The sequence below is a fragment of the Ursus maritimus genome, unplaced genomic scaffold (genome assembly GCF_017311325.1).
Source record: "Ursus maritimus isolate PB19 unplaced genomic scaffold, ASM1731132v1 scaffold_21, whole genome shotgun sequence".
In the NCBI taxonomy this organism is placed as follows: domain Eukaryota; kingdom Metazoa; phylum Chordata; class Mammalia; order Carnivora; family Ursidae; genus Ursus; species Ursus maritimus.
In genome coordinates, this window is record NW_024424564.1 from 28825612 (window position 1) to 28853471 (window position 27860).

The 27860-nt window shown below is 36.8% G+C and overlaps 1 protein-coding gene across 1 annotated transcript; it reads right to left on the reverse strand.

The window, feature by feature from the left end:
* Positions 1 to 4994: 4994 nt before the first annotated feature.
* LUM (lumican) lies at positions 4995 to 12154 on the reverse strand. Its single transcript, XM_008687679.2, has 3 exons — positions 11901 to 12154; positions 8618 to 9500; positions 4995 to 5826 (listed from the first exon to the last, which is right to left on the reverse strand). Exons 2-3 carry the CDS (start codon positions 9477 to 9479, stop codon positions 5672 to 5674), a joined length of 1017 nt encoding a protein of 338 aa, XP_008685901.1. The 5' UTR covers positions 9480 to 9500; positions 11901 to 12154; the 3' UTR covers positions 4995 to 5671.
* Positions 12155 to 27860: the final 15706 nt, after the last annotated feature.

Here is a 27860-nt window from a genome sequence, read left to right on the forward strand (position 1 = left end):
TTTCCCTAGAAATTCTTTCCTTATCAACCAACAAATAAACCACCACTCCTTCTCCACTCTGTTGTTCCTTCAGGTAGTTTATTCTTCTTCATAGTACTTATCACTACATGACACCAACTCATAGAGTACATGTTATTCTGTTATTGTTTGAACTCCTTATCAATGCCAATTTTGTTCAGGGAGGAACTTATTGGTCTTATTTTATCGAATCCCTAACACCCAAGCCATTTGCGGAGTAGAGTAGAAGCTCAATGAATATTTATTGAATGAATTAATGGAAATGGTCAGATGGAGACATAGCAGGGAAAGTTCAGAACTTTGATAAAGTATTTTTATTTGTGTGATAAAGGATTTTTATGATAAAAGATATTAATTCTACCTGAAAGGGTCAGAGGGATTTATGGGAAAGGAACAGAGTAGCTTAAGGTGAGTCTTGAAAGATGTGTAGGTGTTTTCAAGTGGAAGGGACATAAAGAGATTCTAGGAAGAAAGGACAGAGTTTTCATAGACACCAGAGCAAAACCAACTGCAAATTGGTAAGTATGGTGGCAATATCAAATGATTTCATATGGTGCATGGTGAATCCTGGCAAAGCCTGGTAAGAGATAAGGCTCTAGAGATAACCAAAGACCAGATCACAAAGAACCCTTGATATCCTAGCTACCTTGTATGCTACACTGAGGAGCCTGGATCATATCTTGAAAATGATGGTACATTATTAAGTAGTTTTAAGCAACTTGAGCAAATCTTCAAGTGGTGGCAGGAGAAATAGAAAGGGATTTATTTGAGACCCAATCCATAGGTAAAGTAGCTAAGGCTCTTGAATATTTTTAGAACATGGAATGTATTCTTTTTTATAGAACAGCAGTTACATTTTAAGGGACAAGACACTCATGTTGGCGATACTCTTTGGACCAATGAAAATGTGAAGCAAGAAGAACTACACAATAGAAGTGGAATCTCAGGGCCATCAAAGTGAGTTGAAGATGCCTGGGGCCTCACTCACTTTATGCTGCCTAAATATCTACTTTTCCCTGCATGTGGCTGTAGTTTCATTTCTTATACTTTATTAGGAAACAAAATCTATGGAATGCATGAGTGAATAAGCAAATATAACTAGCTACATATTTTAAAAATGTATTTCTATTTGTTTCCTATACTTACGGCATATCTTCCTTAACTTTTACAACATGGTTATTTTTGCTCTGTTCATAAAGTTGCCTTAGAGTTCACTTTAAATCAAATGAGTGTCTTCTTTTACTTGTGAGCAAAATGTTAAGCAAGTATTTATGATGGTTGCAAAACCCAACCAAAGAAAAATCTAAGGCCATCATTATGATAAAATTACAGCTATAGAAAAAACCGGAACCCCAAACATAAAAGATCACAAGGAAATAAATCCATAGTCCTCTGTAAAACCAACCTTTTAAACTCTCCACTATTTCTGAAAGCAGCTATTACCAGTTGGAGAACTTTTAACTAAGAAATCAACATTCCTCTGGCTCATTTAGCGGTCTCTCATCCATCTGTATTTTTCGTACTTATTAGGGCATGATAATTCCTTGCAAACCTCAAAGCCCGAGTACATCATCGTTTTCCTTCATCGTAAAGGCATGACCTAACCCTGATCTTCAAATGGAGATGTTGAGAATAAAAAGGAACATTTCTCATTTTTCTATTTTCCTCCAGAATTAGGGTCTCCAGTTTTCATTGACGCAATCTCAGGAAAAGATCTTAGGAAAGAAAGAATCCATATTCATCATTACTTTAACCCATTCATGGGGTTCTCAAGGAGGAGACAAAATCAGAATCATTGTTTTTAGCAAGACAGTTGATAGAACTTCCTAATTTAAATTCATCTGGTTGTTAACCATTTTCCCCAGTACCCGTCTTGAAAATTTAATCAAAGTAAATTCTGAGCCATCTCTCTTTAACAGAGTACAGCCAGTCTGGAGAGAAAGAACCACAGGCAGATAAGAAGTATCTACAGGGGCTCCTGGGTAGCACAGTCGTTGAGTGTCTGCCTTTGGCTCAGGGCGTGATTCCGGGGTTCTGGGATTATCGAGACCCACATCAGGCTCCTCTGCTAGAAGCTGCTTCTCCCTCTCCCACTCCCCCTGCTTGTGTTCCCTCTCTAGCTGTGTCTCTCTCTGTCAAATAAATTTTAAAAAATCTTAAAAAAAAAAAAAAGAAGTATCTACAAAAGCAAAAAAAAAAAAAAAAAAGAAGAAAAAAGAAAAAGGAAAGAAAAAAGAAAAAAGAAAGAATCTACACAACTCTAAGTTAGTTGGGTGACAGAAGTGTCTCATGATATCTTTATGAAGTTAGTGTTTTTATTCCTTGCTTACAGTTGAAGAAACTGATGGTTAGAGATCTTAAACAAATTAGCATACAGGAAAGATAATATGTATTCTAGTGTATGTATATTGCTAACAACAGACCTCTTTCTATTCTGCTTCTCTAGAGAAAAGGACTCTTCTGCTTTTTAACTGTTTGGGATTTCAATGGCTTGATCTCACTTAGCCACTGTTTTTAAAGATGTGTATCACTGACCACCAGTATAAGAATCGTCATGTAGGTTCTTCAAAAATGTGGAGGGGCTCCTGGGTGGCTTAGTCCATCAAGCATCCGACTTTTAGTTTTGGCTCAGGTCATGGTCTCAGGGTTGTGAGATCCAGCCTTGCTTCAGGCTCCATGCTCAGTGTGGAGTCTGCTTGCCCCCCTCCCTCTGTTCCTCCCCTCAATCTCTCCCTCTCTCTCTCTCTCAAATAAATAAACAAATAAATAAATAAATAAATAAATAAATAAATAAAACATATCTTTAAAAAGTGTAGAATCCTACATTGTTTAATTTACTGGTTCTCTGTATCTGAGACATCATGTCTGGTATTTAGAAAAGCATTTCATCATGCTAATTATACACTTGAAATGTTGAAAAACACTACCGCGGCTGGGGTAGCAGTAAGGCAATGAGGAAAGAGCAGATGAAGAGTCTCCAATCTCCTTTCCTGGAGGGCTGTCACAATGAGTGAAGAAGCAAGCAAGAAGCTTCTTTTCTCTTGCTCTGCTCTGAATTAATGGGGTCTGGTCTCTAGAAAGGGGAGCTGTTTCAAAACAGTATCTAACTAGTGCCTTCCCCAAATGCTTCTAATCAAAGTGTCACTGTGCTTAATTTGGTCCTTGTCAACCAACCACATCTACAAAGGAAATTACTGTTTAAAAGTTATAGTTTTGCTTTTTTTTTTTTTAGCTTAAGAATAATATATGACTTTGGATAGAGATAAATCAAAGGTTTTTAAAGATACAGACTGCCAGCTGACAAGATGTTTTTTCCAAAGCGATATAAAGACAAAATTCGTTTAGGTCTATAACATTAATTCTAAAAGAGAATTTATGGCACATTCTCTATTACCTACTTAAGAGTAGATTTCAAAAGATTAATGGTGACTTTTTTTTTATAGGTAGGGCCAGGAAAATTTATTTTTATTTCTCTTATATCATAGGTTTATTGAGGAAAAAAAATAGACTTTAAGTTCATACCAAGAAATGGCCTGAAAGTACAATCACAGCTTGAGGAACTTATCTTTATATAGAAAAGACATGACAATCACAACTATACAGTGTCCCTAATGTAATATATATCTCACATATATGCCAGTCAACTCAATTGATCATGGTCCTTTGATGATAGGGGCTATTTTACCATAAGGTAGAGCTCAGTAAAAATGTTCTGTTAAAACATAGTATGCTGTAGGGAGATGTGTCCTTTGTTTTAGACACAACTGAGGCTGTCTGTGCACTCCTAGAGGAAAAGTATGTTTCTGATTGCATAATATTTGGCTCCAGATATATGCTTTATTATTAACTAGATAAAGGAGAAGTTATTTCTTATAAATTGTTTGCCCTACTATTTCCCATCATATATTAATCAGCAAAACCAACAAGAATGGAAATAATGTTAACTATCCAAGGAAGTTGTGAGATTTAAGAATTCTGATATTGTGATTTACACAAAATGTATATTTGGTCATTCAGATGCCAAAATACATTCATCATATATATTTTGTCTTTGTCCATGGTTCTTGGTTCACAGCTCCTAAAATATTTGGTATGTCCTTTGATAAGAGCAATAAAGTTGTCTTTTGTTATGATAATAAGGTGACTTTTGGTGAGCACTTTGGTAACCTGAGGATGGGGACTGGTCGGGAGGAGAACCAACCATGAAATTAGGGCGTTGGAAATTTCAGTGACCTCCAGGGAGGGGACAGGGGCTGGAAATTGACTTCAATTGCCAGTGGCCAATGATTTAATCAATCCTGTCTGTGTAACAAAGCCTCCATAAAAACCCAAAATGATGGAGTTCAGAGAACTTCTGCATTGGTGAATTTGGGGAGAGTGGTGAACCTGGAGAAGGCATGGAAGCTCTGTGCCTTTCCCGCTTACCCTGCCCTGTGCACCTCCATCTGGCTGTTCCTGAGTCATATCCTTGTGAATAAACTGGTAATCTAGTGAGTAAACAGCATTCCTGAGTTCTGTGAACCTTTCTAGCAAATTAATTGTGTCCAAGGAGGGAGTCATAGGAACCTCTGATTTACTGTCAGTTGGTCAGAAGTTCAGGCAACAACCTGGACTTTTCATTGACATCTGAAGCACAAGGGTGCAGCGTGTCTTAATTGACTGAACCCTTGACCTGTGAAATCTGACAGTATCTACCTAGAGATACTATCAGAATTGAGTTGAATTGTAGGCCACCCAGTTGGTGTCCAGAGGATTACTTCCCCCAACATGAACCAAAATTGAGATCTGCACACTTTTAAGTGCATATTTTAAGATGTGTTTTAAAGCTTTTTTCAAATGGTTGCTAGAGACAGACAATTTATTTAGTGGAAAATTCTATTTAACATAAGTAAAATTTTGCAGACTAAAGATATTTTTAAAATTCTAATCTATTATTTTATATATGAGAGATACAAACCTCATAAAAAACACAGTGATGCCATTTGCTATGTTTTATTTTGTTATTAGCTTGTTAAACATAACATGCAAATGATTAAAAAGGAACATACACGTGATTTAGAGTGAAAAATAATTCTAGAAAAGAAAAGTTTCACTAGGTAACTATATAAATTCTTAATGCTAAAAATATTGCTCTTAGTGTCTGTGGCTTCATGAATTTGGTCTAGTATTTTGCAAAATCATTGGTCTCAAAATTTACCATCTCTTTTTCAGCTAAACAAATTTGAACATTGAAATTTGAGATCATTTGATTCAAGACAGTGAACAACCGTACGTGTGTAGCCCGTGCTTTTTGGCACATTAAGTTAAGATTAGGAATTATAATACTCGGCTGACTTCCATTCAACCAGTAGAAGACTTTGCACAACGTTTGACAGTAGAGATGTAGGAAACACTACATTTACAAATAAAGCATCAAGTTTGTTGTCTCCGTGTGTGTCTGTGTCTGTGCTTGTGATGAAATAGGCCTGCCTTTCATCTTTTCTTTTAAAAAAGGTAGTAAAATGTTTACAAAACATTTCCCTCAGAATTTGAAATTCATGGAAGTAATAAACAGTGACAAAAAATGAATACTATGAAAATTGACACACACACAAAACATAACCATAAAATGTTGCTCCAGGGTACACCTCAATAGAATTGGAATTAGTAGATATTAATTAACAGTGATTTCATTTGCTACACGTAGACATTCATACATCTCAGGTGGCAGACTGGTGTGGGTAAGACGGTTGCCATCTAGACGCAAATGCTTGATCTTGGAGTAGGATAATGGTCCCAGGATCTTACAGAAGCTCTTTACTTCAAACTCTGCAAATTAAAGAATAGAAATGTTCACTATTTTTTTAGTACATGGGCTTGAAACGATTACTTAAAAAATGCTCAAATCCATAATAATATTTATTAGGACTCTTTCCTAATATTTGATGCATCTCTGAATTTGGAACTGCTAAAGGAGTATTTCAAGCTACCAAATGACACAGCAATATTTAGAAAAGAATGCTGATGGTAGATCAGGACATTCTGTGGAATTTTTGAAAGAATAGAACTTATTGATTATAAGTGCTGCATTTAGAAATACTTGATTTTAGAAAAACATTCAATTAATGTGTCATATTATCTAAGTACTCTTTTGAAACATTTTGTCTAGCTCGAAGAAATCTGAGATTGGTGCTATTGTATGAGCAACCTCACCTAAATAAGCATCTTGGGTTTTTGTATCTTAAAATGAGACGGATTAACTAGATGACCTCTGAAGAGTTTTCCAACAAACACACTTTTTGACAATAATTCAAAACTCCAAAGCAAAAACCAAGTCATGGAATGTCCATAATTGGAGCTCATGTCCTTTTCTTCTGTGGGTAGAAAAAGCTTCCACAAATGAGAAACCGATTTAAGTTTGAATAGAAATGAAGGCTGTTCTTGGATTGCATGCTCTCTGCGTGTACACAGAAACTGTCTATGTCTGCTCATGCCTAGTTCCATTTAATCTTATCTGGTCCCCTCTAGTGTTACCTTCTTCCATTCTCAAATTCTAGTTAGATCATCAGAGTGATTCCGGGACAATTATCTGATCTTCTTATTAGATATAACATATCTATCACACTGTGTTACATGAAGATCGGAGTAATCGAGATATGTAAGTCACTTTACACACGCACAGTGCTAGCTCTCGATATGTGCTGAATAGCTACTGATGTCCTTTTAATGTTGCCCTCTTTTCCAAATTACTTTACATTAGGAAAATCTATGACTAGACTAATGCTTAAAGTTGGAAGTTTAGAATATGATAAATACTCTTTGGCTATATATTCTCTACTATTAGAAAAATATCAAGGGCTCTTGTTATCTTAAGAGAATGTGGATGATTGGTATACATAATTTTTATGTAGCAAAATAAGCTGAATTGAAGGCATACATGAAAGGTCAAGCAACAAGAATTTCTGAAATGTATATATCTAAATATCAAGGATAAGAATGAAAGTAACTAACTACTCATTTTCAAATGACCATGTGGGTCGGGCAGTGTGGTTTCAAGCTCAGCTTGGTACTGAGGGACCATTGGTGTTTCTTCCATAGACCACCTTTCCCATCTCCTATATCACCTCAACCATCTTGTATTCGTTCTGGTCTTTATACCTTCAAATGTTCCTGCATCTGTCTCTCTCTCCCCTTTCTTGTCTCAGAGTATGAGGTAGTCCCACTCACGTGGTTAACCTCCACCAACCAAATCTATCAAGTTTCTTCAGCCCTTTAACATCTTAAATCCCATTAGCATTTTGGGTTGTCTGAGTTATCCTTCCTCCTAACCACAAATGTTTTATAATGTGAGGCCATCTATTGCCACATAGTGAATTTTCCACTGGAAATGGCTGTAAGGGTCCAGCTGTGATAGCTTTACTTTGTATTGTATGACAAGCAAGCTTTCCGGACACGAGACAGGATGTATGGCATTTCAGAGCTGGCAATCATGGTCTCCTTCTTGAGAACACCCTAACCCTACCAGAAGTTACACAAAATTGTTGCAGAATTACAAAGTATCATACTAATAAGTCACGCTGGAATCTTTTGGATAGTAATGTCAATATCCTTATCCAATATGACAGAAGAACCAACTTCCATGGTATAAAGATGTTCAAGTTCTATAGATTACTTTGCTGATACAATTATTTTATGAGTTAATCAATGTTTCCCACCCGACTTCTTATTTAAACAACCATGAACCATAGGTTTTCTCTTCTGTCACCCTTTGTTAAAGAATAAGGTGGAGAATGGTGAATTTCAGTTTCCCACCTGAAATATAACCCAGAAGACCAGAAGACTACATAAATAGTCCAAAGTGGATCAGGTCAAATTCTCACCCAGAAGATAAATAAAAAACAACTCTGACAGCAAGAGAAAGGAAGGAGAAACTGTGCAAAAATCAAATGAGGTGAAGTGTTGTGTATAAAAGAGGGGGAACTTTAGTCCCATTAAAATAAATTCCAAACCCTCATGATATTCCTTCTTTCCTCCTTAATTTCCTCCATCTTCTTAAGAACACTGTAAAGACACACACATTATAACACAGATGGCAGGGGTAGATGATGGTCAGTGATGGCAGCATAACATGTTGAGGCCCAAGTAACGATGTCAGAGGAGACCACGAGTATATGTGAGCTGCTCTGGAGATAAGCAGCAGGAATGTTTGAAAGCCCTGCTAGCTAGCCCTCTTCTGGACTTGTTTGTTCCTCCCTCAGCTAGACCTTGCCAAGAAATAAATGTAGGGCACAAGTCTAAATCATGACAGAGGCAAATAATGACAAATAAATACTGAGAAATAACATAGCAGGATTAATTAGCCCAAAATATTAAATTTGAAGAAATTCGTGTTTAAGTTCTATAAGCTTAATGGTTTCTTATCCGGACACTCCTAGAGAGGCCAGACATTGGATAAATAACTGAGCTAGAATTCTTCTATATTTGAATTAGAGGGATATTTTGTTGGCATTTTCCTTCATTTTTTGTTAATGGAGCCAGAGACAATATTTATGCTGCACAGTTTAGGCATTTAAAAGCTTGAGGAAACATCAGCCAAGGACAGGCACCGCTTTCTACTTACTTTCGAGTTCATTGACCTCCAGGTAGTAATTTTCAAGGTTCTCATTGACGGTCGGTATGTTTTTAAGCTTATTATAGGAGAGATCCAGCTCAAGCAGGGATGACACGTTAAAAGAATTTCCAGGTACTCCGCTATCAGCCAGTTCATTATGAGATAAACGCAGATACTGCAGTCCGTTAAAACGTTTGAAATACTCATCAGGGATGTTGCTGATCTTATTGTTGTCCAAGTAGAGAGTCAGAAGAGATGCTGGGAGACCAGAAGGCAGTTTGGCCATCTGATTGTAGCTCAAATCAAGGTACTCGAGGGACTTGAGACCTTTAAACGCAGCTGAAACAGCATCCTCTTTCAGTTGATTGTGTTGAAGGTGGACAAAAGTCAGGTTTACCAGCCCATCGAAGGAGCCAAGCTTCTGGATCTTGTTGTGCGTGAGCTGCAGGTCCACCAGCGATTTGGGAAGTGGGCCCACCGACTCCGTCAGGTTGTTGTGATTGATATGCAGCTTCTTCAATTGCTTCAGTTTAGAGAAAATTCTTCCTTTTATCTTGGAATTTTCTAGCAGGTTATGATCCAGAATGAGCCACTGCAGATCAGTTACGTTTTCAAAGGCCTTTTCATCAATATGGTCGATCTGGTTATTCCTAAGGTAAAGATACTTGATTCCAGGAGGCACCATGGGCACACTTTTCAATTTCAGCTCGTCGCAGTACATGGCTGATGGGTAGCTTTCCGGGCAGTTACATTCTGGAGCGCAGTTTGGTGATGATAGCCCATAAATCGGTAGCGCGAAATCGTAGTCATAGTACTGGCCACTGGCACCGCCAATTATTGCCAAGAGGAGAGTAAACACACCGAGATTCATTTTTGGCAAATGCTTTGAATCCTAAATAAAGTGGAAACATACTATTATACAGTGGTATACTTTCAGGAAAAGGATATTGGCTTTGCCATGTTAAATGCATTAACAAATGGGTACTTTATGATTTTATAGTGCTTTTCGAGAGCATCTAATGATGTCTTTTTAGTTTTTATTTAAGCACCACGAGAAGGATGTACATGTGTACAACTCCTGGTGCGGTGAACAAGGTTCAGGTTAGACTGCGTGCACATGCGCCCCCTTCTGGGCGAGCCAGGCCCAAGTGTCCAGTCAATCTCCTAGGTCATTCCTTAATGAAATGCCTTCCTGCACTAGGTTTCTGGGTGGTGCCCACTGGCCACCATGATAGTACACTGCTTCAGAACATCCTTCAAAACCAGAAAAATGGAAATGAAAAGACAATTGTAAACCATACTCTGTAGCCTAACATTCACCATCATTAAAATGTCCCATTAAGAAGACCCTTCCTGGAAACATGGGCAATCTATGGTTTTGCCCAGAGGAAAGCTGTTCTTATGTATGTGTGTGTGAGAGGCGGTACATTCCTTTAAAAATGTCTGGGTATTGTTGGTTCTGAGGAGGAGGAACAGAATTCTTGGTGGGGGGGTGTGTGCCTATTATTTTGACTTTCCTTTAGTATTCCATACGTTTAGGCACATTGCACAACTGCGTTCCAAAATTAATATTTAGTACATTAGTTTTAGAAATGACTTTTTGTTAATCAGGGAAATGTCACAAATTCTAAAAAAAATGTTAAAGCTATAAAGAGATCCAGCTGGTAGAGAAGAATATATTATTTTCAAGTTTTGAATTAAAGTTTGCCTTTGTCAACAACTCACAAGTTCTCTACTTTCCTCATGCCAAAATTTAAGAAGACATGGCTCATTTATCTGGGTTCTTAGTGCCCTCACAGCATGGAAGTGGGAAAGAGGTGGACCTGAGGAAAGTCTGTATTTAACAGTGGCATTAGGAGCTATGTAGGAGAGGACAAAATTGAGAATATAAACTAAAAACGAGCTATGACAGTGATCTTCTCATATGAATATGTTTCTAAGGTGAGGCTCACAAAAGTACATTTCGATTGCTTGAGGGAGTACAGGGTTAGCAATTTAGGTCAAGAGTTGGACTTTCGTAGAGTGGAGAGTTATGGCTGGGGCGGGGCGGGGGGGTGACTCCAGGAGGGAAATCAAAATGCGAGGCAGGATCCACATTCCATTAGATACCATAAAATCATATATCTTCTTGTGATAAATATGGTACAAGCTTTGTATCTAGGTAGTTTGGGATAAGTGGGATTTTTTAGTATCAGAAATTGAGACATCTTTTCTTTGCTTCAACTTGCAATTATAAGGCACTTTATTTCAGCAGATGAAACCCTCAAAAAAGTTGTTAGAATCACTCTGATAGCTGACATAATGTAACACGTAGCCAGATTCTTGGCAAATTATTCCCTAAGATTACGATGGCGTCATTTAATTTAGTTGACAGGACTTGGCCATGAGAACAATTACATAGTGTAAATGTAATTACAGCATTCTTTGTAAGTTATCATATGTTAATGTTGTAAAGATTTGTCTGGCTTCATTAAAAAGCTTCCATTTATTTTAAATTGAGTATACACGAAAATACTCATGGTCACTATAATATGAGTATTGAATAGTAATGAAAAAATGCTTCCATACTTTTTGGCAGAGGAAAAACAAGGGCTCTGAATTCAAAGAGAGTTTGTGACCATATAATGAATCCCCTATGAAGCAAAAGCACGCTTTGTTTTTTCCTAGTTTTTTCCAAATACCTGTGGCTATGGAGGAAATGCTTTTCTCAAAAAGTAAATCATCTTTCCCAGAATTTCTTTAAAACATGTTTTTTCAAGACATACATCCAAAAAACAAATCGATAAAATTAACAAAACAGAAATAAGTAACTCATAAGTGTCTAAGTTCTTTAGCTCACATTTTATAATATGCTTATTGTCAATTGTAACAAATTATAACAATATATTTATCGCAACGTATTTTGAAATCTAATGGAAATGGCCTTTCCTTGCTCCAAAATTAGGTTCTAACAGCACTAACATATATCAGTAATTAGCATAAAATAACAAACATTTTAATCACCATACTTTTTTTCACTATGTCTAGCTTAAATATTTTCTCATTCCGATTTCTGAAACTTTGTAGAGCTTCCTTTGCCAAGCAATGCAGCATATACTTTGTAAAATTTATCTCAAATCCATAAATCAGGGAAAGCACATTAAGCAAAACGTGAAAGTAAATGCTCAAAACTGTGGATTTGCTGTTGAACAGCAATTGGCAAAGTTGCTCTGGAATTTTTTCTGTTCCTGTTACAATAAACACCGTCCCAAACAGTCAGCATCCCCAGTGCTATAGTTAAAACAGCACTTACCTTCCTGTCTTGACACTGCTTTCGTTAATTCTTAAAGCAGATGCACTATGGACAAGAATCCACCAATATATGCTGTGAACTCTGTCAGGACGGAACTGGCTGCCAGATTCTTAGTGATACAAGAGCCGAAGGGGGGGAAACCCAGCCCAGTCACGCCAGTCTCTGCATGGCGTTATGTCATCGTGGGGATCTTGCAGGGTGGCATGTGAGCATTCTGCTCTCTAACGAAGTGCAGGTGGACGTGGGGAGCAAGGACTGCCCCGCTCATTCCCTATGGAATGGGAGAGAGAGTCATGCTTAACTAGCCCAAATACCATAGCTTTTAACCAAGAATTGAGCCCTGCTGCAAATGAAGCATCTACTGTGGGAGCATTTCTCTTGCAAAGCTCCTTCCCTCTGGAGCTGTGGCGACAATTAGGTGCTACTCTGTCAACTCTCAGGTTCATCTAAAGGTCCCCTAAGTCGTGAACAGAACAAATAATGTCAGGAAAATGCAAGTGAGTCTTCAGGGAAATTGAATCTTTTCTTGCCCATGACTCTTGAAGTTTATATTGATTTACTTGGACTACGTTAATTTGGGTCCAGGGAGGTAACTTATGTTCGTTTCCAAAATGTGAAAATATGCTTCATTGACACTCTGACGGAAAAGGTAAATATCAACATTGCCAGTTTATTTCTTATGTTAAGGGGATTCATTTTATGCTCTTCAGATCTGGAATCAATCAGCAATGTCCTGCCTGTTTCTTATTTTGTGGATTTAATTTAGGAATTCATCCAAAACCTTACTTGGGGATGGTATTCTATAGCTTAATGCCAAAAAAACATAAAAGAACATGAAAAAATTGCACACTGAAAATATCACAAGGCAGTAATCTTTCACTCTCTCGTTGCATGCTAGCAATATCCCCCCCCCCAAAACTAAAAGTTATGCAGAGTTGTAATCTCCCAAAGGCCTGGTCTGATATATCTTTAATTGTCAGTTCCTGATGCATGCTTTTTACAAATAAGCCATATACTCAATTCTTGTCTATTTCACTTTGTGATTATATCAGCGTATTTATAGAATTTATTTTTCCTCCAAAATTTTCCTTGTGTTTACAGGAACTCTTAGAATAGGATATTTTAACATAAATTGACACATTGTAAGATTTTTCCCTTTTAAAATAACTTAAATATGTCACTTTTAGCAAGAGACCTGTGGAAAGTAAATCTCCCTGACCACTAATGCATTTGCCTGAAAAATTAATATTGGAATAAATGCCTTGTTTTTGGTCATGGAACTGTTAAAAAAATAAAAGATAATCTTCTTGACAGTAACTCACAGAATTGTAAAGTGATTCGTAGCATAGCATTGCATTATTATTAAGAAAATTATAGAAAGGCCTCAGTTTTATAATAAAGTGAATAAACTTGAAATCAGAAAAAAAGACATAATAAAGTGGTTCATTGTAAGAAGATATTTTAAACAATTCTGAGCATTAACTTAGAAGGGTCGAATCCTCTAATCCAAGATTTTGTTTGAAAAATTCCAACAATCAATTCCTAGGATTTTTCTTTATGAAGCAATAAATGTGTTGTAGCATCTGTAATAGAGTTTAAATGCATTAAGTTATATTTAGCTCATTGTGAAGCTGACACGATCAGCATATACTCTCTTTTTTTATAAAACCAGTTCTGTGAGACCAATAATTGGATATTGCAAATTTTAAAGCATACTTCTTGAGCCCATTAGAAAGAAATAAAATTACTGCTTATAGTGTATTTTATCCCATGCTTTATTCTCAGAATTTTCACATTTTTTTTAAATTTTAAGTTTTATGCTTTAAAATCCATGTATTATTACCACATTTTCAGAGGTAGAAATGGAGACTCAGTCTAAATAATTTATTAGAAGTCACCTAACGAGTAAATGGAAGAACAAAATCTTGAAATATTTATCCATTGAGGAGAGGGTGAACAAGATAGAGTTAAAACAAGGTAGTTAATTGAATCAGTTTAAAACATTTTACAGACAATACTATTACGGCTGAGAGCTGAGATATTAACTAGGCAACGGTTTCTAAAAGGCAAAAATAATAATAATAATAATAATAATAATAATAATAATAACTGAGCAGTAGTTTCTTGCCTTGCACGTCACACACTTACATGCACACACACGCCCACATCCACATGCAGACCTCTGGCTGAGGTACGAGCTCTCTACCCCGGCAAATGAGTCAGGTCGTTTGTGGCAATAGACTTTGGAGGTTTCATCAAAATCCATGTTCAAGTGATTGAGTTGCCCCCTCAGCCCGCCCACTGCATTCCCTCCGTGGCCCGAGACCAGCGAGGATGATGGGGAACATTACGACCCTTTCATCTACCTCATTCTGAATCCAGCCCTGCATTTGTCACAGCTTCCAGGCTCACCACAACTTGCCTGTTTCCTTTGTCAGAATCATTCTGACGCCAGATTCTGTTTGTCCTACGCTAGCTGGTGATGTCTGAAAAGTCGGTCCTGGAGTAAGATAGTAATGAAGAGCTCAGACTTTGTGGAGAGATAGATACAGATTTAGAAACTTAAGTAAGCGATCAGGAGTAAACATTTATTTTAAAAGAAGTGATCTTGGTAGTTTCAGTGTCTTCATCTTTAAAATGGGTCTGATGAGGTCTGTAGGAAAAGTTACGAGCATCAGACCCTATCTGTCTAACGCCGTTGGTATAGGGCGTGGCGCAGCACAGTATGGGAAGATATGTTCCAAGCCCCCCACTGGATACCTGGAACCTCAGATAGTATCAAACCCTCTATATAACTATGTTTTCCTATATGTTCATCCTTACGATAACGTTTAATTTATAAATTAGGCACAGTGAGAGAGTAACAGCAATAACTAATAATAGAATAATTATAACACTATACCATAAGGCAAGTTATGTGAATGTGGTCTCTCTCTCTCTTTCTCAAAATATCTTCCTGTACTGTATTCACCCGCTTGCTTCTTGTGATGATGTGAGATGACAGAACACCTCCGTGACGAAATCAAGCGAGGTGCATGATGTGGCCAATGTGATGTAGCATCGGGCTACTATTGACCTTCTGATATATTGTCATCTGCTTCCGGACCCCAGGTGGCTATGAGTAACTGAAACTGTGGAAAGCAAAACTACAGATAGGGGGATGGCTACCTGTATAAGTGACTGATACATTGAAATGCTTAATGTTGTATAGCTGTTATTCGTTATTTTTCATAGAGTTATAGAATCACAGATTTGGAACGAATCTCAGAGATCATCAAACTGATGGGTACGGTTAAACAAATTTCCCAAGTTCTAAGCAGGTCTTTTTTTTTTTTTTTCTTTCCATGTGAATTGCTAGAACTACTGTGTTACCAGCACCCCACCCAAATGGACTGTGACTTTGCTTTCCCTTTGGGTAGGAAGGATGGTGTTCCCGTTCCCCGCGCTCCCTATATAGTGATATGTGACTGTGCGTCTGCATAAGCAAAGTCCTCCGAAAGCATAGAAATGATGAAATATAATGACAATTCCTGTTAGTAGAGGAGGAGGTCCAGTTTTATCATTTTATACATTGGGGCTTAAAACTTCACTTTTTCCTTATTGCAAATTTCATGAAAGTAGTTTGTTTTAGCACTTTTGAAGAATACCTATGTGGAAAAGAATGAAAATAAATACCTGAGCCCAGAAATGATCATCTTTTAATGTTTTTTTCATAGGGTGTGAGTATATACACACACACACTCATAGACACCACAAAAGTATTACACCATTGTCCCTGTAGTTGTGTAGCCCTTTCCACAAAACAGTAAGTTATGGATACTTTTCTATATCATTAAATATTATTCTCTAAAGCCATTTACTCCATGAAATTCCATCATATAGATGTACTATAATGCAATTACTTTTTAATATTACAATGACCCCTTGCTTTCTCTCATAATTTGCATACTATCACATACAATGGGATTTTATTCTTCACATTGGTCATGCCTAATCTGTATACTTTGCTTATCTCAATAGGTGCATTTTAAATGAAAATTCCTTTTTTTTGGTAAGTGGTTTATGTTTTTAAATCAAAACAATAAATGAATGGATTTGCATTTTTTTCTCCTTTCACATCAATCTTACTACCACTATCAATTTTAGCATTTCCTGTAAGCCACGGAACTATCCTTCATCTTCATCATCTTTATACGCGTATGGATGTATATTTAATTAGTTAATTAATTAATTAATTTTTAATTAATTAATTTATTTGAGATAGAGCAACAGCAGGAGAGCGAGTGACAGCGAGAGAAAGCATGAGCTGGAAATGGGGGAGAGGGAGAAGCGTGCTCTCTGAGCAGGGAGCCGCATGAGGGGCTCATCCCAGGACGCTGGGATCAGGCCCTGAGCCGAAGGCAGATGCTTAACAACTGAGCCACCCAGGTGCCCCTGGATGTGTATTTTTAAACTCATTCTACAATTGCTTTCATTTATCTTGGCATCTTACTTGAAAATATTTTTAATTATCAATAATAAAATTTATTATATTTTAGTGTTAATTCACTTGCATTATAAGATTGAATTACATGAATGGTATAACATGCTGAAACATTGCATAGCTTACCGGGATACAAGATTAAATGCAAAATAATCCCTCACCCAACCGACTCTCCAATCTCATTCCCTAGAAGTGATTGTTACTTAGGCTTTGTTTATTATTTTGAATATTTCAGACCTCTATAAATAACAGAATTTCATTTCATTTCCTTCCCTCTCTTTCTCTTTGCTTCTCTCTCTTATCCTATATGTTCTGCATTTTTCACCTAAAATACTCATCTTGGGGCGCTTGGGTGGTTCAGTCGGTTGAGTGTCTGTCTTCGGCTCAGGTCATGATCCCAGGGCCCAGGGATCGAGCCCCACATCGGGCTCCTTGTTTGGTGGGGAGTCTATTTCTCTCTTCCCTTTCCCTCTGCCACTCCCCCTGCTTGTGCTCATGCTCTCTCTCTCTGTGTCAAATAAATAAATCAAATCTTTTAAAAAATAAAATACTTATCTTATTTTGTCTTATTCATGTTTTCTATAGTTACAGAGCATGGCATCGTAGGGGTGTATCAAAACTTCTGTTTTTGCCCAATGGTGAGTGATTCAGTGCTTTCAATATTTTTTGTTTGCTATTTTGATGATTTCATTGCTATGGCACATAATGGTATATTTATTTCTGTACTAGTGCAATAGTGCACAAAATATTTTTGCAAAACAGGACCAAAAAGTATAATTACTTCTTTTTCTTGATTTGTATAGACACAAGGAAAAGTTGAGGGTTACAAAATATGATTTATTGGACAATAAGCGACAGCTTCTTATAATAGCAGGTAGAAACAAAAGTAGCAGGAACATAGTATTCTTTTTGAGAACAAACTGAATTAATTTCTGAAAATGCATTTATAGTTCAAACCTACTACCATAGAAAATTCTAGAAAGTACAAAATACACAAGTGGAAAGTCTATTAGCCATCAGAATGACACCATCACATGTCATGTAGCCTCTGGAAAACTCTGCCTTTCACTTCTGAGAGAATCAAAGAGAAAAATGTAAATCACTTCTTAATATCATTCCAAGAATATTTTTTCAAGAAGAATATTTTTTACATTATGGACCCTCTGAAAGATCAACACTTTGAGCACTGCTGCCCTAGATCTCTTAATTGTTGGCTTGTAGTCACTTATGTCTCAGCCTCCTCAGACAAACTTTGAACCACCAAAATGGAGGCCGTCTCTGAGCCTCATCCACTTATTCTCTATCATTTTAGAACATTATAGTTTCTTGTCATTTACCAATTTCTGGAATTATTTTTAGGATGTTTATTTATTTTTTAGCAGTGTGTGTTATAACTTTGACCTTCCAGACTGTTACTTCCATAAGAGTAAGACTTTATCTGTCCCTTAGGACACAGGTCCTCCATACGTATTTATTGAATGAATATATGGAAATATGGAAAATATGGAAATATTTTTCCAAAATATTTCTTGTTGTTCTCAACCTGTCTTTTTTTTTTTTGGATGGATTTGCATATATATTTTATTAAAGTAAAGCCAATACTATTGGATTTGAATGAGATCAACTGAGGTGAAGTTGACGTCTTTAAAGTATTGTGTTTTGACATGGAAGGATAGATGTTTAGCGTTTATCTAAATGTTTATTGTGTGGTCAAACATTTAACTTTTCACTGAATCTGTGTGGTAAATTAATGAACATTTGAAAACCCTATTGCATGACAGAATCATGGTAGAATATGATCTCTCTCTAAGTATTAGAAAATTGAGCATAATTTCTTTTAAATCTTTTCTTCAGGTATAGCTTTCTCCAGATTACCTTGTTCAATCAATGAAATCAAACCTAGAAGATATAATTTTATGTTGTGCAGTGCTGATGTGGATTTCAGTTTTGTTGTACAGGATAAGCAAGAAAGAACTTAGCTTCCCTGTAGTTTGCATGAAAACAGGTAAAGCACAAGAAATATGCCCATGACATTATAGGTTTTCTTCAAAGTTCAAAGTCCAAGCCTAGAATTGTCTCTGGCATGTCTTCCAAAGCTCTCATGACAGATGTAAGCCACTGCATGTGAAGCATGTCTGACAGAAATTATGATTTTATATATGTTTAGTACTATGTATATTGCTATTACACATTTAATTGGATTTAAGTGGAGTGAAATAGGAAGTATAAGAATCATTTCAAATACAAAAATTAAAAAGCACATCAACATTGTATTTTACCAAAAATAGAAAAATGATGATATCAGGCATCTTGCCTTCTTCTACCCCCAGGAAACTGTGTGCATGTATTTATTTTTACTGGTATGTTCTAGCGGTGAAGAATGCTACGTAACATATTTGCTGTGAGATCTTGGGCAATCCATTTTGCCTCGGTTTGTTCATCTTTAAAATGAGGATGTCATGGTGTCTATCTCACAAAGCTTGTTCATGAGTTTAAAGGAATTAGTGTATGTAAAACTCTCAGAACAGTTCCTTACATACAGTAAGCACTCAATAAATGTTAGTTATTTTTACTGTTATAGGGATCCACTGTTCTCATGATGTATGAATACAAGGGACATAAAGGTGGTGCATTGAATAAGAGCAATAAATTCCCTGAGACAGAAATCTTCGCTTCTAACTCTTCTAATGTCTGCTCTGCAACTAATTTTGTGTACATCAACTCTTTAAACCTTATTTTCCTACATTTGTAAAATAGGATTAACTACCTTCATCATTGGAATGTTAAGATCAAATGAGTCAATACACTAAAGTACTTAGAGCATTGTAAGTATGATGCAATTTATTTTTGTAAACTAAAAATATAAAACTAGACTTAATATTCATAAATGCTTAATATTTATATTAATATTTATGTTAAACAACATGTAAAAACAAATAATAACTGCAACTTCTCATGAGTGTTATAAAACAAAATGACAGAAGCAGCGAAAGAGAATACGGCATGGAAAAGCAGAGGAAGCATCTTCTTGAATTAAATCATATTTAAATTGGGTAGGAAAAGGTAAAGAAGTGGAGGAAAGAGTGTTCAGTACAGAGGTTTTAGAATTTTTGAATGAGGGCTGATGGTAAAATCTCGGTGGGTAAGTGGCATACAAATTGTGATTGGACACATAATGATGGCCAGTTCACATAGGTCATCACACTCCATCCTAGGCACTGTGGATTTTCATTCAGGTGGTTTGGGATGCTAGTGATTGTAAGCAATAGAATCATAAGACAAGGAGCAAGGCCAAATGGGACACAACAGCTTTGGTCTAGGAAAGAAGCAAAGATGGTGGCTTTAACTAGAGAGGTCGTCATGGAAATGGATAGAATTTGGTACATACAATTGCAATACAATCAGGGAATGAGTTAACTGCATGAAAATATTCTCTTCTAATTTCTGTAGCTGGGACCTAATTAAGAACTTTAAAGGTTGTAAGCACTGAAAAAAAAATCTACTTCCCAACAGGCGATTCAAATTAAAATCAAATCTATAAGGAAGGTATAAGAGAGTTTTTAACATTCTGATTTGTCCCTTGAAGGAAAACCAAATCATTAATTCATCAGTCTACACATAGAGGTTGATTAAGACTAGGCACCATGTGGCACTAGAGACCAACCACTAGAAGGTGCTTCAAGAAGCACAAAGTTTAGGTAGAAGAGATGCAAATAAACATGTAGTTACGATACCCTGTGGCAATTCTACGGGAGGAAAACAAGAGCTACCATTTCATAGACCATCAGCACCAGAACTAGCTGTGATTTATTGAAGAAGCTTGTACATCACAAAGCGAAAATCAAGATGAAGCTTCATTGTGAAGGATGAAGTGGGTTTAGCCAAGGGGAGAATACAAGTCCAAGCATAGGGAAAGCTTTCAAAAGGTACGAAGGAATAGAAGAAACTATACTTTTAGAAATTCAACTGGCTCCCAGTGGCTGAATTCATGAATAGAATATCTGTAAATATACACAAAATAAAAAATAAATCCCTGTTTTCTTCTAATGAGCTCTATGATGATTCAGAACACATCATTTTCCAAAGAGCTAAATTAACTGAAGGTTTAACTATGTATAAATAACAAATAAGGTTAAAAATATTTTAGGCTTAACCTATTTACAAATAAACACTTCCTAGGAGTCCAGTAGACATATTCTCATAAAACTACAAAGTTTTGAAGATTCAACTAATCCTAACTGTATTTTTTAGTACCAACATCATGTGGCATGTTTTGAAAATGACATAACAATGACTCATTATAAAATAGGTTCCACTAAAAACAAATTGACTTTTAACAGCAAATGGTATGAGTACTCATTACTTTTATGTTGAAAGCCTTAGTCCTGAAATTTAATATGTACCTTTCATTACAAATTTCCTTCCTCCATTATATTTGCAAGGAAATGATTGACCTATAAGATTAAGTTGTTAATACAGTTTTTGATGATACACATTTTCCAGGGTAATATGGTCTCCCCTAAGCTTCAGAAGGAAATTTCAGAAAATAGTTCTGGGGTTTTAAAATACAAGTTGAAGTTGACTTATTCATAAACCACAACAATTTTTTGTGATAATTATTTCAATATTGAAAATTCCAGTGTTCTTCTAAGCTTCCCCTCTGTAGTATATATATATTTTGGGATACTCACCCAAACCTATTATATTCCAACCCATACCCAGTTTCTTCCTTTGCACAACAATGAAATTACCATGATGTCAATAAAAGTCCTTCTAAAGTTTCCAAAAAGAAAATAGGGCAAGGTACATTATGGTAATCTTGGCAGTGATTTGTTGGTTTAAATATTTCTTTATTTTTTTAAAGCCATGTTTTTGGTTTCTTTAGTTAGTGTTGGCCATAACTCAAATTTTTAAATAAATGAATGATAATTAAAGTTTGTTGTTGATTGAAATCATTCAAGGAACTTTAAAAAAATATAAATTCCTAAGAAATTTCCCTTGGAGATTTTGAATGAGTGTGTGTAACTGAGAAATCTACATCTTTTAACAAGGACTGAAAGTGATTTGCATAATCAGATGGAAGTAGGTAAATTCTATTCTATTCTTTCTTCTGTTTTTGTTTTTTTTTCCTCTGTGTAGTAGAAGATTCCATTACCTAAGTTTGTATTCTATTCATTTCTCTATTTTTACTTTTCTGGATAGTAGCAGATTTCATCATCTTAAGTTTAAGACCTTCGGCTAATATCCAGACATGAAGAACCCCCTACTTTGTACTAATAAAATTATCTTCTCCTAAGGGCCTCAGATTCCAAATGTCTTCTTTCTTTTTTAAATTATTATTAAAGTAATCTTTATTATTGCAGTATAGTTGACATACAACGTTAGGTTAGTTTCAGGTGTACAACACAGTGATCTGACGATTCTATACATTCCTCAGGGCTCACTAGGCGAGGGCAATCACCATCGGTCACCATACAAAGTTATTACTATATTATTAACTACATTCCCTGTGCTGTACTTTTCATCTCCATGACTTCTTTATTTTATAACTGGAAGACTGTACCTCTTAATCCCCTTAATCTACTTCACCCACCATCTACCAACCTCCCCTCTGGCAATCACCAGTTTCTTCCCTGCATTTAAGAGTTTGTGTTTTTTGTTTGTTCATTTGTTTTCTTTTTTATATTCCACATATAAGTGAGATTAGATGGCACATGTTTTTCTCTGTCTGACTTATTTTACTTGGCATACTAAATTGTGGGTCCACCCGTGTTGTTGCAAATGGCAAGATCTCATTCTTTCTTATGGCTGAGTAATACTCCATTGTGTATATATCACATTTTTATCTGCTCATCTATTGATGAACACTTGGGTTGCCAAAAGCCTGATTTCTTAGGGTCTTCTGCACACTTTATAACTTATGTGCTTTTGCAATTCTTTTATGGAGATGATGTCTCTGCCTTTTTTTTTTCCTTTTACAGAAAACTGTGTGACTCCAATGGAGAAAATTCAGGGTTAAACAGAAGGACCCCACATGGGAAGCAGAGATAAGTTCAGCATAAGATGCTGCCTCATGCCTTTGTAATCGGTCCACAAATAATGCAAATTGGAGAAAAGAAGATATTTAAGAACTCAGGGTCTTCAGGAATATTCCTATTGGTCGGGTGTGAACTCAGGCAAGTGTGGAAGCTGCCTAGTCTAAGGGTGTTTGTTCATTTTATGTTTGTTGAAAATTGATGCACTTTATTTAGTTGTCCAAAGAAAATTGGGATATTTATTTTTTTCATTTTTTGTTTAATCTCCCTTTAGCCAACACTCGGTGACAGGAAATTTGGATTCACTAATTGACATTTCATTAATTTCTATCTATTTAAATGGTTTCTTTCAAGCTAGATTGTCCCCTTGGCCTTCCAGAGCTTAACTTCCTCACCATTATCTTCCACAAGATGGAATCTGGGTGGAGGGAGGTTTAATACGTCTCCCAGGGGTCAGGGGACCTAGGTAACAAAAGAGTGGCTGCTGGGATCTTTATTATGTTTGTTTTGCTCTTCTTGGCATCTTCATTGATTAACCTTTGCACCTGGACGTCATGGCTCCTGAGTCCGTGGTCTGTTATCTTTGAGGTCAGCCAAGTACTCATCAATCCTCCATTGATGATTCATCTCATACCATTTCTGACTGACTTGAAGACACTCCCTGGTGTTTGGCTCTGACGCTCAAACAAAGCCCTGCTGGGATGGGTGCCTCAGTAGTAACAGAACAAAGGTCAAGAGTGACTGGACTATAGTGAGGGAGAGGGAAAAGGGAGGTAGAGGAACTCTATTAGTTTCTTCTTGCTGGTATAAAAAATTGCCACAGATTTAGTGGCTTATAACAGCACAAGTTTATCATCTTTCTGTTCTGGAGCTCGTAAATACAAAATGAGTTTCACTGGGTTAAAGTCAAGGTGTTAGCAGAGCTGCTTTCCTTCAGGCGGCTCTCAGGGAAAATTCATTTCCTGGCCTTTTCCAGCTTCTAGAGACAGCCACATCCTTTGTCTCTTAAATCCACCATCTTCAAAGCCGGCGATGGCCAGTTGGGTCTTTTTCAAATCACATCACTCTGACACTGAGGCTTCTGCCTGCTTCTTTCACTCTTAGGACTCTGTGATGACATTAGGCCCATCAAGATAACACAAGATGATTTCCTGATTTTAAAGTCAGCTGAGTAGTGTCCTTAATTCCATCAGCTACTCTAACTCCTCATTGCCCCATAATGGAGCATATTCAAAACATCGCGGAATTCGAATGCAGATATCGTTGAGAAGCCACTAGTCCACCTATAACAGCTTCCCAAACATTATGTGGAATTCTTGGTTCATTTAAATAAAATACCCAAAGATGTTTAATTGGAAGAAACTCTGCTCTTTAGATCTATGACTTCTAAAATGTTTGATAATTTTTCTAAAATCAATTAGAGCCATGCCACGTAGTATCTCCTAATTTATACTCTAACATTAAAGATTTAGACTTTTTTATTTTTAAGCTTTTTTTAAAAAAAATCCATTCAGGGAGGTAAGTTGAGATGTGATCTTTAGTAGAGTAATTCAGCTGTGATGTGGCCAAACTGCAAATTTAATTTTCCTTTGGAAGCCAGGGAAAATAAAATTATAATGAATTTATTCTTGGTCTGGTTAATGTCCTTTCTGGGAACAGACTTTGGAGTAACTTAAAAAGTACACTGAGAAATTCGCTGTGGGTATGCGGGCTGTCTTCCCCGAAGTGATGCTGTACGCTAGACGGAGCAACCAGAGGGGGGCCGAGGGAGGGAGTGCTCGCGAGTCTGCATTTGTTGCTGTGACCGTCATGAGCATGACTCAGAGTGGAATCCCTAAATGAATCATGATCTCATTTGCCACCTTGGAGAAAAAGAAGATGAGCATCTAAATAGAAAAACAGTTGTGCAGTTGTGCTTGATCATGGATCCCAACCATTGAGCACTTCCCCAAATTTCTTCCCCCCCAAATTACTAATACCATTTTGTCCACGAATTTTATCAAGATTCTTATTAATGCTGTCTCCTCTCATCACCTCCCTTTGCTGCCTAACTTTCCAATTGTATTTCTTTTTACTGCTTCTCCAATCACTTTGTGGTAAATGCAAACACTTGCCATTGTTCTATGAATTATATCTAATGCATGTATTTATGCAGGTGGAGACTAAAAAGAACAAGGAAGTAAACAAAGAATGGGGGTGTACCATTACTTTTAGACTTATGACTTTGATTTTATTAGCCTACATATATGATTCTTGCTTAAATCCACTATGGCTTATAGAATATTGTTATCGTATATAGTTGGGTGAACATTTCTTAGAACAAGGAAAAAAAAAGAGGCAAAGTAAGCATTCCTTGAATATAGTTAGCATGTGGTTTAATTTGAGCCCTATGCCTCCCTTCCTCAATTCCAAATATTACTTTCTTCCTACAAATATTTCAAAAGTGGAAAGGAAAAAGTAGCACTGGGAAACGAGTAGGAATTTGAACACAAATGAGATTCCCTGGTCTCCCCCCACACCACCCATACACTAATCATCCCAACAGAAGTGGTGACAGATGTCCAAGAGTCATCCTGTGATGAAGACTGGTCTAAACCACCAGGCCTACTCGGGTCTCTACACATGCTGTACGCTGTATCCCATGTCTTATTTGTTTCATGACTGGAAGTTCGTACCTTGTAGTATCCACCCCCCGCCCCGCCCCCCGCACTCCCCTCTGACAATCACCACATTGTGTTCTGTGTCTGATTCTCTTTCATGTTTTGTTTTGTTGGTTCATTTGTTTTGTTTTTTAGATTCCACATATAAGCGAAATCATATGGTATTTGTCTTTCTCTGACTTCTTTCACTTAGCGCAATACCTTCGAGCGTCGTTCGTGTGGTGGCAAATGGCAAGGTTGCACTCATTTCTATGGCTGAGGAATATGGCGTTGCGTGTATTGCCACCTGTTCTTTATGAGCGCGTCCGCAGCTGGACGCGCGGGCTGCTTCCGTACCTTAACCGGTGTAACTAATGCTGCGGTACGCAGAGGGGTGCGTTTTTCTTTTCAAATTAGCGTGTCTGTTTTCAGAAAAATATCCAGAAAGGAGAATTGCTGGATTCTTTGGTAGGGTTATTTTTAATTTTTTGAGGAATCTCCATACTGTTTCCATACCAGCTGCAGCATATCCGGTCCCCAGCAGCAGAGTGTCCCCAGGGAAAGGGAGCCCTTTCTCCACATCCTCACCTGCACGAGCTAGTTCCGGGCTTTCTGACCCCTGCCGTTCTGACGGTAAGAGGTGGTATCGCATTGCGGTTTTAATTTGCATTTCCCTGAGGATGAGGGATGTGGAGCATTTTTTCATGGGTCTGTCGGCCATCTCTATGCCTTTTTTGGAGAAATGTCTGTTTAGGTCTCCTGCTCATTTTATAATTGCATTGTTTGTTTGTTTGTTTGTTTGTTTAATATTAAGCCGAGGGTTTTCTTTATGGTAATGATAGCCAAAAAAAAACGCCAGTTTACCATTCTTGACAAGTATAGTAATGCTCGTTAATTAACATTTTAGTGATTTACAATACAGAAAGTTCTTCTGTGTGTATTATTTGAACGGATCCCTATTAAAACCCAGTAAAATACAATTTATATTAAATTTAATTAAATTAAATTAAATATAAAACACAATTTATATTAAAGATTAAAAAAAATCAGGCCTCTCGGAAACAAGATGCCTGCCTCCAAATTTCATGACTTCTCCCCTCTACCATCCCTGAAATAGTCAATAATATTGACTCTCATGTTTTCCGTATTCCTTGGGTCCGGTTCTCTCACAAACCCTCTCCACCACACCCAACTCAACTCAGTCTTTCCCACACCTGGCACGCAAGAGCCCTTGGGCCTCGCCCTCCGCAGGCTGTCTGCCAGGCTCCTGTTCTTTCATTCCATCAGAGCACCTACCACAAGCTGCCTTTTGTTTATTTTTCTAATTAGCGTGTGCGTGTGTGTGTGTGTGTGCGTGTGTGTGTGCGCGTGCGCGTCTCTCCACGGAATGAGATCATACTTGCTTTTCATGTGGTTGTTTTCACTAGAGCATCTCCAGCATCTTCTGCATGTTCCGCTCGGTCGGAGTTCAAATACTTGTTGAAGGAATGAACGCACACATGAAAATCATGGATTAAACTACTCATAGTAAAACGATTATAATATATACCAAAGGATTCTGAATTCTCTTAGGAGTCTGTTGCATATCTTTTAAGAGTTAAACCATAATGTGGCTGGTCCAAGGATTTTGTGCGGTCTCCCAGATGGCTGGGAGATAGCAGGGTTTGCCTGCACTTCCCAGGGTGTCGTGAAAGCATGTAGGTCTGGTTCTTCTGCGCTGCAGGAGTCCCTTAAAACTTCTACTTCTCAAACAATTTGTGTTTTAAAAATATTAATACTCTGAATCTTGCAAATTTAACAGTCTCTTGTTGCTAGTTAAACACATACTATTAACCCTAATGCTGCGTGTAAATCATAGAAAGAATGTAGGAGGGGCGCCTGGGTAGCGCAGTCGTTAAGCGTCTGCCTTCAGCTCAGGGCGTGTTCCCCTGGGAGTCATTTAACTGTTTTGAGTTTTATAATCTTTATGATTCTAATGGAATTAGTAAAGAATAACTAGGTAACCAACAACAACAACAAAAGTAATAGTAAGCAGAGAAAATTAGTTATCACTTTGAACCTATGAGATGACACTAATTTAAAAAAACATTTGTTAATTGGCAAAATGTACTGAAATGTTCCCAGCTATTGATCTAGTAATCCCTGTATCTAGATATCAAAACATTAGGTGATTTATAATCAGGACAATGCTTTTCAACACTATATAGTAATAGAAAGTTGGAAGAAATTCCAGGTTAGAGGAGTAAAAGCTTGCATAAATGACCATGTAGTAAAATCATATAAGGAAATGTTATGAAATATTATTGAAATATACCCATACTATGTAAAGAAGTGGAAATATTTCTATTTAAATCAATCAGCAAAAGTGCACTCCGGAAGTTCATCATTTCTGTTTGCAATGATGGAGCTGTATGCACGTGCGTCAGCGTACATGTAACAGTAAAGCAAATTAAACCGAAATCATCCAATGACCTCCTTGACCTAACATTCCTTTTAGCTGTAGTATCACAATTTTACACAACTTAACACTAAAATAATTGTTTCACTAAAAGGCAGTTTCTAATTCCTAATGAGGACTAATTCTTAAATACAGACACGGGATTCATTTTTATAGGTTCTTTTTGTAATGTGTAATCTAATTCTCCATTTTATTTTTGTAGTCTTTTCACAGCAAGAAATAAATTGGAGAATTTGTCTGTTAAACTTATGTGCACATTTTGGATAAAACCTTGAAAACTTTTAATTTAATTTTTACATTTTGACCGTTATGGAAATTTTATAAAATGAACTTATGCTTTCTGAT

Excerpts from the sequence above, each read along its gene's own strand:
- LUM (XM_008687679.2), bottom strand. The coding sequence starts at position 9,479 with ATGAATCTCGGTGTGTTTACTCTCCTCTTGGCAATAATTGGCGGTGCC. Across the intron at positions 5,827-8,617 it reads GGAGGTCAATGAACTCGAAA|AGTTTGAAGTAAAGAGCTTC; the intron begins GTAAGTAGAAAG and ends TTTAATTTGCAG.